At 41.5% G+C, this 21197-nt stretch overlaps 1 protein-coding gene across 3 annotated transcripts in view; it reads left to right on the top strand.

The window, feature by feature from the left end:
• PCDH11X (protocadherin 11 X-linked) overlaps positions 1 to 21197 on the top strand; it is a 737057-nt gene that overhangs the window by 395548 nt on the left and 320312 nt on the right. For all 3 annotated transcript variants that reach the window (XR_014543680.1, XM_083595815.1, XM_083595814.1), the window contains one exon: positions 16013 to 16084. Coding sequence is in view for 2 of the 3 variants with exons in the window: in XM_083595815.1 (XP_083451941.1) it covers positions 16013 to 16084 (72 nt within the window). In the remaining variant the exon portion in view is untranslated. The remainder of the gene's footprint in view (positions 1 to 16012; positions 16085 to 21197) is intronic.

Raw genomic sequence — 21197 nt, forward strand, 5'->3', positions numbered from 1 at the left:
ATGGCCTCAACTTCTGACACTATGTGTGGTTGAACTTCCACCAGCAAGGACTCTACTGGGACTTGTGTGCAGTGCATCTCCCTGAATCACGTGCAGATCATGAGGAGGGACAGTGCCATTCACACAACCTCCTGACAGCTACATTGTTATGTGACTGGGAGGCTAGCCCAGTATTGTCAGGATCATCAAATTGTAGGGTTGCCATATTTCAAAAAGTAAAAACCAGGACAAAGAGCCACCTTTTGGAAATTCCCCTGGATGTCAATTCTGCCTTTGGACGTATAGCAGCCCTTTCAAATTGGCTCTGCTATTGTACTTGCACACCAAAATACATGGCCAGTGGACGGGTTCCTCCCCACCTGGCCACCCTTACCCTGAATCAAATATGCCACATTGCTTTAAAGCAAATCACTTCCATCTCTGAATTATATTTAGGGATGCAGAAATTGTTAATTTAAGTTTTGCATTGTTTCATTCTTAAATTCAGTTCTCCAGATTTCTGCACTAGCTTCTTAGTGCTTATATGTCTCCTAAAGCACACATTTTTGAATGCACTTTCACCTACTATATGTATTTTTACAAGCACTTCCCCCCAATGCAATGAATTTTTGCATGTTATTATTACCAATGGATGCATTTAATGCAGACTGTCAGATAATATACACATTGTTACTCATTATGTGGTTGGAGAACTGCATTACAAAATTCAGATACATGCAGATTTTGAAGGATAGCTGCATTTTAGTTAACATATTGTTTTCAGAAGTTCGGATTGCATAGATTCACATGAAATTGAAACCAAACCGGCACAAACACAGAGTCCCTTATCATATTTCATTCAATTTTCAATATGGCTGCAACGTGGAGACTCTTAGTGCTGCCTCCCATTCCTATTTGTACCTTTAATTGATAAGTTTTGGAAAGATGTTGCCCACAATCCACGTCTGTTCCATGCAAAGCAAGGTCAGTGGATACCTGGAACTATCACCTCTTCCCATTTTTCTTACCCATGGGTGTCCTTATTGCCTTCACTACTGCAAAATGTCTGGCCAGCTCACAGTTTTCCAAATAACATCAGGCTTGCTGAATGCTTACAAACTAAAGAGTCACTGATGGATCCCATGGGATCCTTTTTCAGTAGGTAGTAACAATATATCAAGCCCATTTAGAAGCAGCAGGAGTCTTAATCTTCTCTGCCAGAAAGAGCCTAATCCTCCTGGTGGTGTTGTTTTTCCAAGGCAAGGTTTGGTCACATTTTCACTGTTGTGCATGAGGTTGGCTACATTGTCAAGAATTGGGGACCACTGCTATGGGAAGCCAAGACAGTAAAAGAAAAATGTTTAGTGCTCTAAATAGGATTAGTCATTTGGGGGAGCTGCCCATCTGGTCTCACTGTGGATTGCTGCTACCACCCAAGAAGCAACTGCCTCTTGTTTATTTCACCAGCACAGCTAATGATTGCTGAAAGCACTGGAGGAATCAGCAAGGTGACTCTCATTAAGAAGACAAATCACTTTGCCTCCCCTATAATTTCTATTTGATTGCATATTGGTGTGACTATAATGGAACAGTAATTTCCAAACATATTAGGAGCAGATTGTACCTTCAGGCAAATCCCCAATAAGGGCAGTATTGGATGTACATAATCCAATGGGGGGAAATGGGAGGGCCTTTGCGTCATTCTTGAAATGAGAAAATCTCAGAACTCCCTGTATTTGGATCTTGCCACAAACACCATTGCTGCTCTGCTTAGCCGTGCAGTAAGCTTCATAGAGGATGCAAATATAGTGGCAAGTTCAGAGGATCTACTGTACAGCCTATGTGTAATGAAGATGGGCAAAAGCAGTAATAGAGGCAGAAACTGGGTGGGCATAGGGTGCTTCAAGGAAGCATTGGCAGACATAGGAATGCTTAGGGATTTCAATTCCTGTGAATTTCAATGTGAACTGACTTGATCTGCAACACTTTGACTAATGTACGTGTACCCTTCAGCTTCTGTATTTTGGCAAAAATTGTGGTACATTTTACAACTCAAAAATGTACCAGAATAAGTATCAAAATAGAAAAAAAAAACATTCCAGTTGTTTATTTGTGTTTCGTTTAGGATAAGATAAAATGCATTTAGGATTGCACATACTGAGATAGCTTACATATCTAATTGTATCTTGTGATAATACACATTGAAATACAATATTTGTTAAGATTTTAAAAACCATTGTATCATCAACATCATAGATTAATACAGAAACTTAAGCTTCAGCACTTGCATGGAATGGAAATAAACAGATCCATCTGTCCTTAGTCATAGACATGGGATTTGAGAGACAAGGCATGGAGAGACAAGGCATGGAGACTAAGGATTAAATGACTAAATACATGTTTACAACCTAGAGAAAGGATAAGATACGAATCTAATAAGGTGGGATTTTTTGTTTTTTGTTTGGTATTGTATTGTATTGTATTTCAAGGCAGTTGGGGCTCTGTATTGTGGATAGTGGCTTGAAAGACCCAAGTTCAAATTCCTTCTCAACTGTAAAACTTACTGAGTAGCTAAGAGCCCGTCTCTGATTCTCAGCCTAACCTATCTCTCAGCGCTACAGGTTTTCTTTGATGGTAAAAAAAGTGATGGGGAAGCATTTGGACAGCTTAGAGCAGTCAAAAAGATTCCATTCCTAACGTTTTCAAGAAATGTTTGCTTTGCTATGCTGGCATTTGCGACTTCATGTACACAAATAGTCTGAGAGACTATTTTTGTTTTCAGATAATACTAAAAGGACTTGTAATATTTCCTTTGAAATGGGCTTGTTTGCACAATAATTCACAGTCAATATCCACAACTGGACTCATAATTTAGCTGGTTCAATAAACAATATGTATCATGCTTTAGACTGCTTCAGAAGACCTAGTGTTCGTGTGATACCCAATGGATAGCAACTGCAAAATTTAACAGACGTTTGCGAGTCTATTCTTCTTCTACCCCATTTGTGTCAATGGCTGAGAAAGACAATTTCCTCTGACAGTTCCATCTGAAATTGTAAGATGGAATCATATACATTTGCAACATTTATTCTGCTCAGGTTCAGCTCTGGTGGGGGGGATAAATATTGTGCTTTTGTTTTCCACTTGTATTTTCTTTTTCCTGAGGAAAATAATACCTTAGCTTGTGCTGCCATGGTAAAGTACTTTTAAAATATAAACATTTTCATGGGAAAGTCTGTGTTGAAAAGAAAGAGAATGCTGTCTCCTTTTGCTAGTGTGTTAAAGTATAAATTTACTTTACTTTCATTTTTACCTTTATACCCCAAAAGAAGGTGGATTGGCTTCACCTTTTGAGTTACTGTCTGATCACACAGCACCCTATATTCAGTCCAGGAAAAAAATCCAGTTCCTACTTTAGTTTTTAATACTTTGGGTCAATCACCACCTTGATTCTGTTGGTGGGTTACTAGCAGGTGGGTCACACCAGTAGACCTATGGGCTTTTGGGGAAGGAGGGGGAGATGGACAAAGACAGCATAAGAACAGGACAAAAGAAGGCTGAGGCTAAGTAAAAACCAGTATATAATTGGAAATAAACCTGGGAGTTTGTATTAAAAGCACCCCTGACAGCCCCATGCTCAATATTCTTTCATTTCATCTCTGTGCTGTGACACAGCCAACACTGGGAGGTAGGAAATATATGCAATGTCAAACTTTATAGGATTCCTTCCTCATCCCCCACCCAGAGTCATCATCACTGATATTTTTATATACTGTTTTATGCCAGAGCAGGCCATCATTTAGGGGGAGGTGTGAAGTGTTTGGCTCAATCTGGCTCATCCACTGGAATAGATCTAGATACCGCAAAGTTAAAAATTAGTAAGCAGCAATTTAAACACACAGACACTACCAACAAGGACCTATGTTGCCAATTGGGATTAGGGGTGTAAGAAGGCATTGATTTACATTCTGATCTATATTTGTTGTATGCAGTACTGTTTCTGTTCCACTGCAGTTCAGCTTCTGAATAAACTATGTTATTCACCTTACTTCCTACTGTGGAGGAATATTATGTTCTTAATGGCATTATTACTCCACACCATTCATTGCAAAGGAAACACAGTACAAATGTTGAGTGGGAGAGTCATTGGTTACATACAATTTGTGGACAGGAAACAGCAGTGAATATCAATAGCATTCACTGGATTGAGTCCCATTTCAGACAATGGATGAAAAAGTGAACATCAACAATTTCTGATCCCACCTCCATTTCAGTTGGAATTCCTAAACATTCCTAATTTGGCAGTAGGATAGTTGAAAGTTTTGCTTTGCTTGTTTGGCCAAGTAATTGCTCGTGCTAAAAAAACACTTCTGATCATGGAAAGTAAAGAAATCAGATATTCTTCATTGTTTCTCCCCTAAGAATTTGAATTTCAGATTTTTGGAGAAGTTTGCACCTTGGGCCATTAAGGACAGCTTTCCTCCCCTATGTCCAAACTGTGATGGATATAACTGAATGTGTGAGAAAGGCATCTTAAATTTTAAACAGCAAGGGAAGTTCACAGGAATTCTGGAAGGAAAACCCCAAGTAAAAGAGGAAGTGAACAAGAGTGGCAGAGTGATTTCAGGAACAGAAGCCTTTCTGCAGGGTTGAGGCTGGTAAGAGTTGGTTAGAGTTAAGCTGATGGATGGGGATATGGTGACATAAAGATAGTTTGAAGGGTAAGGTTGGGAGAGTTATGTTGTTTCTTTGTTTGTTTGTTGATCAACTTATATTCCACCTGTCCTCCCAAAGCAAGCAGGGGTGGCAAATTCATCAGTAACAATATCATTAAAAGCATTCTAAGAACAGCTAAAAACAATCACATTATCTCAGCCAGTGATACCAGCAGTGTCCATAACAGTGTATTTTAGCCAACAGATGTCTTGGCAAACAGGAACTAGTTTATATGGGATTCCTGGTCATATTGTGAACACAGGAAGCTAGCAATAACTCCAATTACATGGACTAGCAATAACTCTCTATAGTTTTGGGTGGGAGTCACTCTCAGCCTTATCTGGAGAAGCTGACAGCTGGACGTTGGACCACAGATTCTCTTCCACTGAGCTTTGTCCTTTACCAAGTTAACAGGATTGTGATGAGTGTTTGCTCTCTTTACAATGATCATTCAGCTCATTCGGCACATTGCTTTGGCCACAACTGTCTCATTCAGGGTCCGGTATGAAGACTACTGTCCATTTCTTGCCCATATTAGTTCTGAACGTCTTTGCCAATAGATCTTTACCATTTTTGCTATCATCTGCATTTTCCACCCCTTCCTCAAAAATATTAATTGTCTTTATTGTCTCAAGATACATTTACAAATGTCTGTTTTTCTGAAAATATTATTTTTAATGTGCAATATTGGTATATTTAAACTACCAAGAACTGTATCACAGCATTCAAATAAGTGCAAAAATTCTGGCAGATAGCTTAGCTCCAATCTGCACATTCATCTGAGCAGTGTGATCAGGCCATTTCATTTCAGAATTTCCAAAGATTTAATGCCTTAAGCATCTCTGCTCTGATTGCACCAGTGCCAGAGCCCTTCCATTTAACTCCATCCACATTTTCCCTTGGCCAGCACATCACAGAATCAAGCTGTTGAGAAATTTCACTGAGACTTCTTTCTTCTTCCGTCATTCTGATTTATAGTAAAGAGAGAGAGAGAGAGAGAGAGAGAGAAAGAAAGAATAAATGTGCCTTTCAAGATTAGTGATGATTTTAATTTTTAATACCACGTACAGTATCTAACATTTCACTCGGGATTCGGGAGAGAAAATCCTTTTTCTCAACTTAAGGAAAAAAATGGTGGGATGCAATTAAGCTAAAAATTACCCATGAAATAGAATGTTTCGGCATCACTTTCTCCCCAATGACTTCCACCAATGAGCAGTAATAATCATCTGGTCTCGGAACACGGATTGGGTTTCTCTCCTTAGAAACGGCTGGGTTTTATGGAGCCATTAAGAATCAGAATTTGCTGCATGAATATTCACCAACAGAGGGATTTGCCAGCACTCTGAGTTGAAAGGCATTGTTCTTGTCTGGATGACCTCCTTGTGCAAAATGATCGCTTTATCCTTCTCGACATCATTATGTTTGCTGCAGAAAGAGAAAAGGGGGAGAATAGGGGGGTAAAACCACCCCGCTGGGCCCCATCATAATAACGTGTAATCTTCTTGCTCAGTTTAGCTGAGATTTAAGAAGCCTCTGTTCATGGAAGCAGTTTTCAGAAAAGTCTGATCTATAATTTACTAGAATCAACCCGGCAAAAGAGCAAAAGGCTTTAGATACAACCCTTAAAACTCTTAAATGAAGATTAGTTTAAAGTTTGACAATCTGCTGCAGAACCATCTGCCAAATCTCGTGGCAGGTTTCGTTAAACCTTTTTTGAGCTTTCCTTATCATGTTACTCATTCCTCTCCTCTCCCCTTCCTTCCCCCCTCCCTAGCTATCCCTCCTCCCTCCCAAACCCTGAATTCATACCATATTAGCAGGTAACTGAATAAAGTGCCACAAAGACATGACTTCTCCTCCTGAAATCTGAATAGATACTGTTTCAATAATGGGGTTGCTAGAACCTCTTGAAGATCCTGCTGCAAGCTTGCTAGGCTTCCAAGTTACCGTATTTTTCGCTCTATAAAACACACCAGACCACAAGACACACCTAGTTTTTGGAGGAGGAAAACAAGAAAAAAAATATTCTGCATCTCAGAAGCCAGAACAGCAAGAGGGATCGCTACACAGTGAAAGCAGCAATCCCTCTTGCTGTTCTGGCTTCTGGGATAGCCGCGCAGCCTGCATTCGCTCCATAAGACGCACACACATTTCCCCTTACTTTTTAGGAGGGAAAAAGTGAGTCTTATAGAGCAAAAAATACGGTATTTTCCTTGTTGCCATAAGGAAAAGGTAATTTCAATATATCCTGTGCTTTTCCTGGCCAAAGCTATTTGTGTGACTGCATTCAGACATGGGGTTTATTGCATTAGTTTTACTGGCTAGCAGTTTTGTCCAGGTTTCTAACAGTCATTTTATTTAACTTTTTATTTATTAAATTTCTATACCACATTCACCTGAGGATCACAGGGTGCTTTACAATATTACCCTAACCATGTTGTATTCCTAGACATTTCTCAGATTTTTTTCTTTTTTCTTTTCAAATTATAGACCTGTAAATCAATTTTAGCACTTTACTTTAGGCAACATTCAGCAGCAACCTTAATGTTTTCCCTTCCTTTCTCACACTGAGGCGGCTTGTAGTGATTTTGCCACTTCTGCTTGTGGTGGCAAATGACTCAGACAAAACGTTCACGAGGAAAAGGTCTTCCTATATCTCACAACCATGGGTATTCCTAGATCTTTTATGTCTCACCTCTTCACACATGAACTTTCCCATGGAATTAGTCTTGCTCTTCCTCCCCCTGCTGTCAGAAATGTGACTGACAGGCTTATGAGGCAGAGCCTTCTTAGTCATGGCACCTTAACTTTGCCCTTGGAAGGACCTTCCCACAGTTTTGCTGATTTCTTTAGGGTACTTGTGAATAAGTGGCTTTTTTCATCAGGTTTTTGGACTTACGTGTCTAATTGTGTGATGTAATGGGTGTTTGGAATATTTGAGGTTATTTTTTACTTGTATGTGGCTTCCTGATTAATGGTTTGTTTCTTTTAGATACAAATCTATTTTTAAAGATTTTATTGTTACTCTTGGAGCCTCTGGGATGTTCCATACTCCAGAATGGTGGAGTAGAAATATCGAAATAGATAAATAAGGATAGCCTTATAACTCTGTATATCAGCTTATCATAACAACCATATTTCTATACCTTTATGTTTCCCTAAAACATCAACGATGACTGAGAGTGACTTTATGTAATCCAATGCACACTTTTCAGGAAAGGTGTGTAGTAGCTTAAAAAAGGAGATGAAAGAAGGTGAAGGATGCTTTTGTGCAGATGTGTGGCACATGAGTACTGTAAGCAAATTTCTTTAGTCAAAAGCATCCCCAAGGCAGGTGGCTTAAGCCTCTAAAGCTTTTCCGTGTAAATAAATTGATTACCATTTTGTCTTCTAAAGCATTTATTCTTAACAAATAACACAACCTTCTCCCCACCATCCGAGTAGTGACAGTGGGTAGACAGGAATCCCAATTCATGTTTTATGAGGTCATTTAAATTGGCTGATTGAGAGGGAACAATAAGTGCATTTCAGAACAAAACAAACAAAAAAAGATAGATGATGCTTGGCAGAGCAATTTTGGATGGTGAAGAGGCTGGCAAATCTATGCTGCCTTGGTTGAACTAAGTTGTATCCTGCTTGTGGTGATGAGTTTCACACCTCCTTAACAGGCAAAATAAATGGCATTTAGGATGTCATGATAACTGTTAGCTTCAGTAATGATGCCAAGCTTATTTTTATAGCTGTTATTGGAGTGGGAGTGTTGAACCAGCATGACTGCTCCTCTTGCAATATTCACCGGTCTAAAGAGGTATTGTGTGGAAGGTCCACCATGAGATGAGGTATCAAGGTACCACTTCCTGAGTGTGTATGGTACACACACACACACACACACACACACAGAGAGAGAGAGAGAGAGAGAGAGAGAGAGAGAGAGAATATCAGCAATTAATCTTTATGAAAGGATTCATTAAGTTGACATCTTGAACATGCTCATACTTAATCTATATTTGAAATAAATTGTTTCCAAATGGACAAGACCTCTCCTTCTATGTCACATTCCCAATGGAATTTGTCTGCAGCTAGGGCTTGGGCACCCTGGATAATGCGTCTGGCTAGTCTCGGTAGTCACATATACCTCATTACAATCCCTGATTTTGAGTCCTCTTCAGAGTGAAGTTGGAACCTGGATGCAAGAGACATGGCATATTGTGTGAATGTGCTTCTGTGTTTTGAGCTGTTGGAGATAGCTCTATCCCTTCAATGCTCTTCAGCCATCCATGCTGAATCTGTTCTCCATTACACTTGTAGGTTATTTCAAAGGACTATAGTTTTAAAAGTTACTTGAGCTTTAGTTAAGCATGCCATTATGTGAGCCTGATTTCTGCTAACAACCATGCCTGGTTGCCAGGGAAATTTTTTATTGGTGCCGGGATTGGGGCTTTGGGAGCCGTAACTGTGCCGCTGATGCCATAATGTAACATTCAAACTGAAATCAATCATAGCATCTTCATCTCATTATAGATTTAATTTTCTTCTGTGTATTAAGTTTAAATGTCAGATGGATGAGAGTAAAAGGAGCATAAACAAAGGGACCTGGAATGGTGTTTCCTGTGTTCTGTGAGACCGGGGGAAGAAGGTTTTATCTGGGGTAAAAGTATGTGTGAATGAGAAAGAGATAATGGAAGATTATCTCTTACCTAGAAGCTTGTGCATTTTCAAGGAGAAATGCAAAAAGATACAGGCAGTGAAGGGCACTGCCCCACCAACCCCAATCTGCCTCCACCTGCCTGCCTTCTTATTTACAACCAGCCTAGGGGTGGCAGCTTCTTTCTTCTTAATCCTTGTAGAGCACAACAGTGGGGAGCAGTGTTGGAAATTCAGATGTATAAGCTAGGCAGCAAATGACACCTTAAACCTGAGTTGTGGTTGCCACAACAGCATACCTATTTTCCAGGGGGTTGGAATAGATGGCTCTTGGCATCCTTTCCAGCACTGCAGTTCTTTGATTCTATGATCTCAACTACATTGCTTGATTGTAGCTTGCTCTTGCAACAATTCATTTGTCCCAGTATGCAAGAAGAAGGAACACATACAGAGGAAATGGAAATGGTATTAACTATGGACTAAGGCAGAGGTTTTTAAACTGTGGTCTTGAGTTCCATTAGGGTGGCCTGTGGAAAAGCTTCAGCACTGTCGAATATACCTGTACTCAACCCTGTACTTACTTTCCTTGATGTGATGATGGAGGACTAAGATGCCCGGCAAGGGGTCCATGATTCGCACAGCAGTGCAAAAGTACAAGACGCACATCTTTTTCTGTACACGAGTCAGCTGGCTTGATGGAGATGCCAGTCGCCAACCCGGTGCCCAGAAATCTTCATACAGTCACAATTGGGCACGTGCCAGTAGTAAAACATGCCTGGAGTCTGGGGAATTGTGAACACTGGGGAGGAGAATGGGGACAAAACTAGATAGCTAGATAAATGTATAATGGAAAGAATCACACACACCTCATCACCCACAGCCATCTTACAACAGTAGAGTAAGCTGAACACTGCATCCACCAAAACCTCTCTGAACTGACTAATAGTTACAGGTGGAAATAATTAAATGTTTGAATACGTGGGTGTGGGTGTTTCCACAAACAACATACAGTAGTAAAGGCTGAGATAATGATCCTCACAATTCCTTTTATTTTTTATTTTTTTGGTACTATCTAAAATGAGCAATTCTTTCAAGTCAAATAGGGTGGCTGTGGCGTTTGCCCATTCCTTGTGATTTTGTTTGTACAGGGGGATGGAAATGGTTAATGTAGATTGACCAATGAGAAAGCTCAGAGACGGAGCCTACCTGGTTTTGAGGCTCAGCCCAAGCTTTTACCATTGGGGGATAGGGGAGTCAGAGTCAGACAGAGCCAGTAAAAGACGAACATAGCAGTTGTGACAGCCAGAGTAAGAGACAGGGATAGAACTGAGAGAGAAGAGTGTGACAGTGTGAGATAGTGCCACATCTAAGAGCGCGCATTTGAGAAACCATTCTGAACATATTTAAAACTTTTTTGTTCTTCAATAAACTTTAATCTTCGCTGTTGACTTTACAACCTGACTGAGACTCAGTATTTCACCAGAAGAAACCTGGTTGGTGGCAGCGAAGAATAAAGCAGTGGTGTACAGGTCAATAGTCTGTGAAACGACCAGGGGCTCTGTACGAATGCCACAGTGGTATTCAACTAACTGCTTCTACTAGCACAAAGGGACTTGTGATCCCTCTCCTCTCTCCCCTCACCTCCTGCATGCCCTCTACTGCATGCCTTCTAGGAGTTTCTGCAGTGCTCTGTAACAGACCTGGGGAGGACATGTGGTTGCAGCAAGAGAAAGAAGTTCCATTCTGTAAATGGAAATCCTTGTGCCAGTGGAAATCCTTTGTTGGCTATTAAGATGGTGTCAAATGGAACACTTCCGTAATAATGTGTGTATAGATTAGTTTTTGAAGATGCTTATTGATGAGGAAATTAGCTGTAACCATTAGAACAGTGCTTTTCTCTTGGTTCATGAAGTCTGCCTTCTATTCAGGCTCTGCACCTACAGTGCCATGTTTTCTAGTGAATTCAGAGTCTTTCCCCATATCAGAGAAATATGTAGCCATATTTGGGAAATAGAGAAAGAGCAAAATATCAAACCCGTTCCCAACAACCAACAACACTGTCTTTAATGAAGTACAGTGGTACCTCGGGTTACATACGCTTCAGGTTACAGACTCCGCTAACCCAGAAATAGTGCTTCAGGTTAAGAACTTTGCTTCAGGATGAGAACAGAATTCATGCTCTGGCGGCGTGGCAGCAGTAGGAGGCCCCATTTGCTAAAGCGGTTCTTCAGGTTAAGTACAGTTTCAGGTTAAGAACGGACCTCCGGAACGAATTAAGTACTTAAACAGAGGTACCACTGTATGCAGTTTCTCAGAATCCTCTAAGATCTTTCCTCTGGAATGCTTTTTACCACTACTGAGAGAGAGAGAGAGAGAATGAGAGAGAGAGAAGTTAAAGGACATAAGAAATGGCCATTGTGCACATTCACCAGGCCTCCCATGAAGAAGGAATTGTGCACGTTTCCCAGTCAATAGACATAAACACCAGCAAGCCTTGGGAAATGTGCATGTGTAGACTAAATTTTGTACATTATCTGGTCATTATACATGATTCCCCACCCCACCCCGCACACACATACATCAGAGAGAGGGAGGGGGAGGGAAGGAGGGAGAGATCATGGATATAATGCACATTCATCTCTGTGACTTGTTTAGCTTCATTGAAAAAAATCTCAGTCAATGTCCTTCAGGAAGTCAGAGGGTATATTTGCTGTTTACCAAAATCTAGTATGAAGCTTCACTACATTAGGAAACAAAGCCTAGTGTTTGCCATTCATCTCAGGCGCTGGTTCAAGGCAAGCAGGTGCAATATACTCACACAAGAATTTAGTAAAGATACTCTGGAGGCTGCAGTGGCACCTCCGTCCCTGTGCTCATAAAAAGCCGTAGCATTTATGGGCAGAGTTGAGCAATCATTATGCACATTAGCTGGTTTTGCAAGGTGGCTGGAAAATGAGATGTAATTTCACTGGGGAGGGGAGAATGGGCTGCCTCAGCAAAAGGGATTCTTTAAAGGCGACTTTAATTCATCCAGATCATATGAATTTTCATTAATTCATTTATTTATTTCTAATTAGGAGATCTGCCAAGTTGTAAGATTAAAAAAAAAAGTTGAAAGGCCAATGAGCTATTAAATTCTACATCTTTTACAAAACACTTTTTTTAAAAAAAGAAGCAGCTTTAAAGAAAGTTGCCTCTTTTTCAGTTCCTGTAATAAAAACCCCCACAATGCCTAAGTCTCTCTCTCTCTCTTTCTGTGTGTGTGTGTGTGAAAAACACATTCAAACTTGTTTTAATAATTAAGCTTACAAGGTTTATCCAGACTGCATACAAACAGGGTCACCACTTTAAGGCCAAACTAGACACTGGAGATGCATGAATGCATCTCCACCCTGTTATTTATGCATGCATCTATTGCCAGATTTAGATTGGGGTCTCAGTGCAGGGTGATAGTTAACTCTCCCTCCCCATCTCCGAGCTGCTGTTAGCTGAGGAATGGGAAAGACAGAGGGAGCTGTAGCTAATAGCAGCTTTGAACAAGGGCAGGGTTTGTAATAGGACCACAACATGCTGCATCCCATTCCAAATTACCTTTGAGAAATGATTTTGGTAAAAACAATAAAAAGAGGAGATGCAAAGATGCCCACACATGCATCTGACGTCACTTCCAGAGCACCCACACTCTGTTTGGGTGTGCAGATCATACACAGGATGAAAATTGTATGAGGGAGAGCAAGGGTGTTAGGGAATGTCCACCCACTCTGTCCCCAATTTATTTTGTTGCTTTCGCAAGTCCTGCATTAGCAGGATTCTATATTGCCTTCAGGAATGAAAGAACTCCTGGCTTCAGAAGTTCACCCTTCAACTTATGGAGGGTTTTAAATAAGGAGGCCACATGATAGGGGGCAGGACTTGCCAGCACATACATTGCTCTCATTTTCATGATTTTCGATCCTCTAGGAGCTATATAGCAGTGGTTTTCCAGGCAATATAGAGGGGTGTAAGTTTATTTGCTTTCCCTTTGCATTTGTTCTTTACAGCTTCATCCTACGAATAAGATTTGCCCACCTGAATTCAAAATAGAAAAACATTGTGTGACCAGGCTGTGACAGCCCCAACCCCCAGGGATCATAAGAAAGGAATAAAGACTCTGACAGAGTGTTATGGAATTAAAATTAGGCCACAACTCTATTAAACTTCTGAATCTAGGAAGACCTTGGCTTAGGCCTTGGGCGTGTATCCTTCCCAGCCCCCCAGACGGGGGAACTGGGGCACATCAGGGTTAATGGGATATGGGGGTGTTCTGCGAGACATATGTGTAGCAGGCAGCCCCACCCATATCCCCACACGCAGGGTAGTTCACTGACAACCTTTCAGTGTATGGCCAGTGACACCCATTTACAACCCCTTTAAGAGGGGACCCTGGAATCGCCGCCGCAGGGGGGGAGTCACCACTTCACACACACACCCATTATATGGAAGAAAAGACTAAAGGATTCCACCCAAGGCCATAAACAGCCAAAGCTGTGATGAATTGCTACGGGGAAAATAAAACCTACCAATGCAGGAAAATTTCTTCCCAGTCCTTCTTCCCAGACAGCAACCAGTCAAAGACTGTAGCAGCGCCCGCTAAGCAGGAAGAAAAAGTTAACTTGCAAACAAGAAAACATTAAACAAAGGGAGGGGAGGGGAGGGTGGGTGAATCTCCAGAGCCGACTGCCTGGCTACTATTGGCTCCACCCCTTGTATATAATGGGACTGGCCCCACCTCCCAGCAATGAAACTTGACTAGTGAAGCTGGGCGTGAACCTCCAAATGATAACACTGAGAGGCAGGCCAGCCCCTGTTTGCCATTAAGCTCCATGGGAACTGTAGCACTATGCGCAGTCCTGCAAAGGGCACCCACAATGTAAAGTGTGAATGCTCATTGTCCTTTTGGCAGTGCAACATATAAATTAGCACATGCACACTTTCTGCAAATCTGTGCCTACCCTCATATTCTGTTTCATTGATGCATTGCTTCTTTTTTTGTCACTGCATAAGTGGTCACCTTCTTCATGGCGCTGTTAACAGTGGCAGTGTCCATATGCCAGGACTCATCCCAGGCATAGGAAAGGGGTGCTCAAGTCCAGCCACGGCAGGTTATTTCCAGACATCCATGAAAAATAATACAGTAGACCTGGATTAGTCCCATAGCAGAAGATAATAATAATAATAATAATAATAATAATAATAATAATAATAATAATAATTTTTATTTATACCCCGCCCTCCCCAGCCAAGGCCAGGCTCAGAACGGCTTACAAGCAATAATAAAAACAAGTTGAATGATTACAACTTAAAAACAAAATTAAAATACAACATTAAAATACTGAAACAATAAAATATTAAAATGTATCCTCATCGCAGGAGGAGAAGGAAAAGAAAAAAGAAAGAGAGGGAGGGAGGGAATCAAATTGGCTCCAAGCCAAAGGCCAGGTGGAACAACTCTGTCTTACAGGCCCTGCGGAAAGAAATCAGATCCTGCAGGGCCCTGGTCTCATGAGGCAGAGCGTTCCACCAGGCCGGAGCCAGAGTTGAAAAGGCCCTGGCTCTGGTTGAAGCCAATCTAACTTCCTTAGGGCCTGGCCTGGGACCACTAGGGTGTTGTTATTTATGGACCTTGAGGCTCTCTGTGGGGCATACCAGGAGAGGCGGTCCTGTGGGTACGAGGGTCCTAGGCCGTGAAGGGCTTTAAAGGTCAAAAGCAGCACCTTAAATCTGACCCTGTACTCCACCAGGAGCCAGTGCAGCTGATAGAGAGATATGCCAAGGCACATTTTATTTTCTTATTTGTTAACATTTCTTTGCATCCTCATAACAAAAGTTATTTGAACAGCTTATTGCTGTGATCCCCCCTGGGTACTAGGATCCAGACCAGGAGTAGGAAGCACTAGAGGAAGAAGAGTCTGAAGTGGAGGGGGCGAGACAAAAGAGCAGAGTACTTTCAATGAACCCCACCCCATCTCCCAGATTTTCAGAGGCTGCTTCTTTTCTACCCATGGAGGAGAAGGGACTGTTAGAGAATGTGAAGGCTGAGCATATCTCAGAGGTGCCACATTCTGCAGCACAGTGGGAGGGATCTAGCAGTGTATGTTACTGAGAAGTGGCACAACAAGAAAAGAGAGATGAATTCCGCCTTCAGGCCAAGAATTCCCCCAGGGGCAGGAATTCTCACAAGCTGCTGGGCATTCTCTGCCTCTTCTTAAAAGGTTGGCAAGGTAGGTGGGGAAACTCACTGGAACAACTTCACAGCTCCTGTGCAGTCTTTGAAGCTATGTTATGGATCTTGGAAATCTGTACCTTGGTGCTGATCCTGGACCAGAACTATTGTTGCTGTCCTTTCGTCATGTAAGACTGTGGTCTGCTCTTTCCATGATGCTGAATTGATACCACTTGTCTGCTATAATAACCTTCCCCTCCATTACTTACAAGGAAGTATCTGTTGTCGTTTTTTTGGCAGGAGCCAGCACACTTACAGCAACTATAAAAACCATTTAAATACAGTGAATTATTATAACGTCATAATCCTTTCACTGATGTTCATACAAACATGCACAACTGTATGCCAAATGTTTATATGCTGGCCTGAAAAATACTGACTGTTCATATTTCTCTTTCTTTCTGCAAGCATTCAAAAGAATCTGGAAGACCCCAAACACCATTAAAAGAGACAAGTCTAGAGTCGTGGACTCAGCCACAGGTAAGAAACAGCATTTGCATTATCTCTCCTTTTCTCATGTTGTCCTAGAGCAAGGATTGAGAAAGCATGGCACTCCGTATGAAGCTGAGTACCCAACCATAGCTGTCAACCTTCCCTTTTTTTTGTGGGAAATTCCTTTGTTCCAGCACCACTTCCCGCTGTTATCCCGGATTGTTAGATATCCCGTAGACTGTCCCCGGGACAGGTGAGGCTGCTGATCCCTTATTTTCGAGGCTGCTGACCCCTTATTTTCAAATCTGAAAGTTGACAGCTATGTACCAAACTCCCATTAGCCCCAACCAACATGGCCAATGATCATGGATAATAGGAGCTGTAGTCCAACAAGATATGGAGTGCCATAGGTCCCCAGAGAATTACTATATATTGATTTTAAATATTTTGGTTTGTGTACAACATATAGTCCTCTGAAAACAAGCAATGGTAAATGCTGTACTTCAAAAATACATATATTTTAGGCCTCTCATTTTCTTAGATCCTGCTCCAAAAATGACAGGATTAGTAGACACATGATAGGAATGTGCTCACTTCTTAGTAGTTCTGGGTATCCTGTATTCAGTTTTGTTTGGCAATTTGAACTTTGATGTTTGTACAGCATGCCATGCCCTTGGAAATCACTCTAGGTTTGAGAAGAAACTTGGCGGATATTTCTCTGCCCAGCAGTTGCAGATTAATCTGGCAGCAGTCTCAACCAGCTAAATTTCAAAAAATATCCTGAATCATACTAGGACACACATTTAAAAGAGTGACCCATAATGCTGGCTACATGGTGTGGGGAGATTCAGGCAGACAGTAGAACCAGTAGGCCATACTGGAGGACCAGAGTAGCAGTAAGTGTCCAAAAATGCAAGGTACTGGTGCTGTACCTCGTGTGACACAATCATTCCTGGACTTGTACCACTTCCACACGCAGAGTCGGGAAATCAAATGTTTGCATGCTTTAAGAGATAAATACATTTTGTGCAAGCAAAACTGGAAATTCACTTCAAACATGCTAGTTTTCTATTTGCTTGGAGGGTGAGTGTTTTTGTTGAACTATGGAAAAAACATTCGAAAATGGCATCCTTTATTCGCCTCCTGACAAAGCAGTCCCCAAATAGTTGGTACATGTGAGAAATTAGAAATAAATGGTGAAAGCTTATCAGCAGAACATTTTAAAATCTTAAGGTCCACTGGTTTTGACCCAACAGAAAAGAAATTATGTTTGTGCAATTCAAGGGATGAGAAAAATGATGAATGAGTACATTCATGGACAACATTTAACTTGAAGACTATATAATGTGTTATAAAAGGAGGATTCTTGATTAGCTACCGTTATTTGATATTGCTTTGTGTCTTTACGTAATTGTTTTAGGGTTGCAGAGTTGAGCAGATTAATTTTTTCATATTAACTTAGAGATGGGAGGAAAAATTGACAAAACTTTTGGATTTTAATTATATTTTCTGTTTTGGCAGGCCTCACAAACTCTCTCTCTCTCTCTCTCTCTCTCTCTCTCTCTCTCTCCTCTTTCTTTCTTTCTTTCTTTCTTTCTTTCTTTCTGCATTTATTCCAAATTACTACTCAATAATTGCCCCAGCTGGTTTTGCCTGTCTTGCTGTTTTTCTTGTAGTTCGAAACTATCTTTAGTTAAGTTGTACTGTATATGGTGGAGTTCAAGCTGTACATGGTGCTTTACATCACACAATTCTCTCTCAGTGTGAATTTATTTGCTTGAAACATTTTTTTTAAAAAAATATTACTCTGCATTTTGGCTGAAAAGACTTGCAGGGCAGCTTACATGAGATCAATAACAAACAAGACATTATCTGTCCAGACATTTTAAATCTGAAAGACACAACACAAAAGGAAAAAGGGAGCAGAAAGGACCAAGCAAATTCAGACACTGGTTGCAGTTGCAAAGTTGAGCAGCTCAAATGGATATATTTGAGGGGGAGCCAAGCAGAAGCAAGCTTCCCATCTTGTCCCCTGCTTCATCCAGGTAGAATAACAGCTGAAAAGGTAACAGAACTGTTTGGCATGTAGCCAGTAGTGGCTGGTATTGTGGCACAGTTGGGGCTGTATTACCGACCTGGCTTGAATTGCCCAAGTGTCGTGAAGCCGCCATCAAGCCATTTGGGTGAAACAAGAACCACAGACACAATTCATTGGAGATTAAAATTAGGCCACAACTGTATTGATTACAGATGTAAGTGAGTTTTGTCTTGGCATTGGGTAGCCTATTAAGACCTCCAGCCTGCCTGCTGGAAGGATACCTGAATGCTATATATAGCTGTAGTACAGAGAGCCAGAAGTCTTTTTCTTTTTCTTCTTCTTTCTCTAATTTTTCTTTCTTTCTCTTTCTTTAGAATTTTCTTGTTCTTGTCTTTCTTCCTTGTTTTTTAAAAAAAGACCAAGTAGCTGTTTCATATCAGTGTAGATACTTCATAATGGATATGTATTTTTGTATATCTCTGAGTAAGTATTAATAAATATTTTTTTAAAAAAGAAAAATGGATATCTAGGGGTCAAGCCTGGTGTGGGTAAGAACAATGACATACTTAAAATAGGTGCTACCCCACAAGGTTGTCATTCTGGGGAGTGATATGGTCCTTGGCCCCTGCCTGGGTATTTGGCCAGCAGCTCCACCTCCCCTTTGAATCCCTTTAATGGGATACCACACCTCCATAGAGTGGGAAGCCGGAGAACACAGATCCCCTTCCACACTGACTAGAAGCTAACCCAATGCCATATCCACCAAAGTTATGATAGTTGTGAGGAAGGCAAAACCCTCAGACAGGCCCTATTAGTCTGATGGGATAAATTCCTCCTTGTCCTAAATACGGCATCTGTAAAACCATAGCAAGTTCTAGCAAATACATTCAATTGCCAACAAACTGTAAGACCATGACTAAGGTGTCCATGAAGTCTTGCGTACCCTCAAAACCAACAGTGGCTTGCTGGGTGGGACAACACTGCTATTCTAGCTTTCCAGCAGGTGTCGCACTGTTGCTTACTGGGAACAAGTTTGGGAGGGAGAGGCAGCAAGGTGTTTGCTCATTATAATAGAAGCACACTAGCAGTTCGAGATTGTGTGTGCAGATCATTTGCACTGCACTGACCTCCCCATTGCCTCACCCCCTCCCATTAAGCAATAGCAACCCATGTACCTGGAAGCTAGCATAGTTCAACCCCACCTGGTGAGCCACTTATGCTCAAAACAGCTCTCAAAGGGTTGAGGAAACTATCATCTGTTTGGTAGTTTGGAGCTGTGCTGTAGGAGGAAGGAATCATTACAGACTGGGGACCTTATCTGAACCATGCAAGATTCCTCTGCCTGATTTCAGGCAAATCTCCCCTGACACAGGCCACAGAGGTGGTAGGTCCCTTGACCCTTAGAATAGCTTTTCAGGGGAGACATGGGAATGCAAGGGGGGAAATAGGGGAGTGAAAAATTGGTTGTCCAAGCTGCCTTCTACTCACAAAACGTTGGATACAGCACTTTATTGTCAGGCTGCATTATGTCAGCCTGCCTAGCAGAACAATTCAGACAGATTATCCCTGTCTACATGTTGTTTCACAATTTGAATTGAGCAACGAGTCAGGCATGTAAACCATATTTGTACATGGGAAACTGCTAGGGTTGAAGTTGACATCTGGGATGGGGTGTGTGTGGAATATAGCTGTTGTGCATCAGGTATAGGTTTACTAAGAGTTATTGCTCTGATTGCTGGTTTTAGCTGTTTCCACCTCAATCACAGATTGTGTTTTCTCTGGTCCATCTTTTCCCCCTTCTAACAAATGCCAGTGCTATAAGGAGACCAATGAGCCAGTAAGTTTGAAATTGAATCGTCTTTCAGAAAAGCTTGAGTACAAACATGTTTACTCTCTCCCGCTCCTATAACTTCCTACCTCCTCTAATGATGCAATATAGCAACAGTGACTGGGACATGATTTTGCATGAATCTGAAAATCCTTTGCATCAACCATGGTTTGGGTTGCATTCAAATCCTTTGCTGAAACCACTGCATTACAAATTGAACTTTGCAAGGGAAATAAACCATGCAGCAATTTGTGCCAGATGACTGGAGCTGGTTAGGGCCTTTGTACCTTCAGATAATTGAAATGGGGAATGGTTTGTTGCCCTGTCATGAGAACATAGCTGTGGATTTATCTTGGAGGGTCTAACTGCTTAGCTCCCCCAAGAGCCTTACAAATTGACAGGAAGCTTGGAAGCTGTAAGTGGAATAGAGTTCCCTCTTTATCCTCAGCTACAATCATGCTAACCAAGGTAAGCAGTGTTGGGTTCTTCTTTTGAGTTATTCAAGGGTGCATATTGTGCTTTGGTACTATTCTTTTTGGACAGCAGAGATGGGGAACCTTTATTACCCTGAGGACTATATTCTCTCAGGAGTAATATGCCAGGGGTTGCAAATGCCTCTTGTGGATGAGGCTAGGGCCAGTGGTGGGAAGGGCCACAGCTTGGTGGCAGAACATCTGCCTTGCAAGTGGAAGGTCTCTGGTTCAATCCCCAGCAGCTCCAGGTAGGGTTGGGAGAAAGTCTTGCCTGAAATCCTGCAAAGCCACTGCCAGTTATTGTAGATAGTACTAAGATAGATGGACCAATGGTCTCAGTATAAGGCAGCTTTCTATGTTTTCCCCTATACCCCATCTCTCTCTATTCACATCTGTTCACACTTATGCTCTCTACCCTCTCTCTTACACACATACACCAATTTGTGCTATCTGTCCCCACCCTCTCACATGCATGTGCACTGTCTCTTCATCCACCTACCTGATTACTTGGGATCACCCATGTAATTGAAGCTGCCCTCTCTTAATATGGCATTTCTGATTGGCTGAGATCACTCACTCTACTCCTTGAAGACACACATGGCATGAAGCATACTCGGCTAGAAGCCAGTTACCTGGCTCTTGCGCCTCCCTCTTGATTAAAACACAACCAGGTCAAACCAGAACATTATGGGGTGAATATTCTTATGATTGAGGGTATGCTCTGCTAACAAAATATATTTATTTCTCTGTAGCAAATTCAAGGGTGCCACCTGTGGCATACTCTGTATGTGTGTTGGGGGGGGGGTGGACACACAGGGGTGG

The sequence above is a fragment of the Podarcis filfolensis genome, assembly GCF_964270895.1.
Source record: "Podarcis filfolensis genome assembly, chromosome: Z".
NCBI lineage: Eukaryota > Metazoa > Chordata > Lepidosauria > Squamata > Lacertidae > Podarcis > Podarcis filfolensis.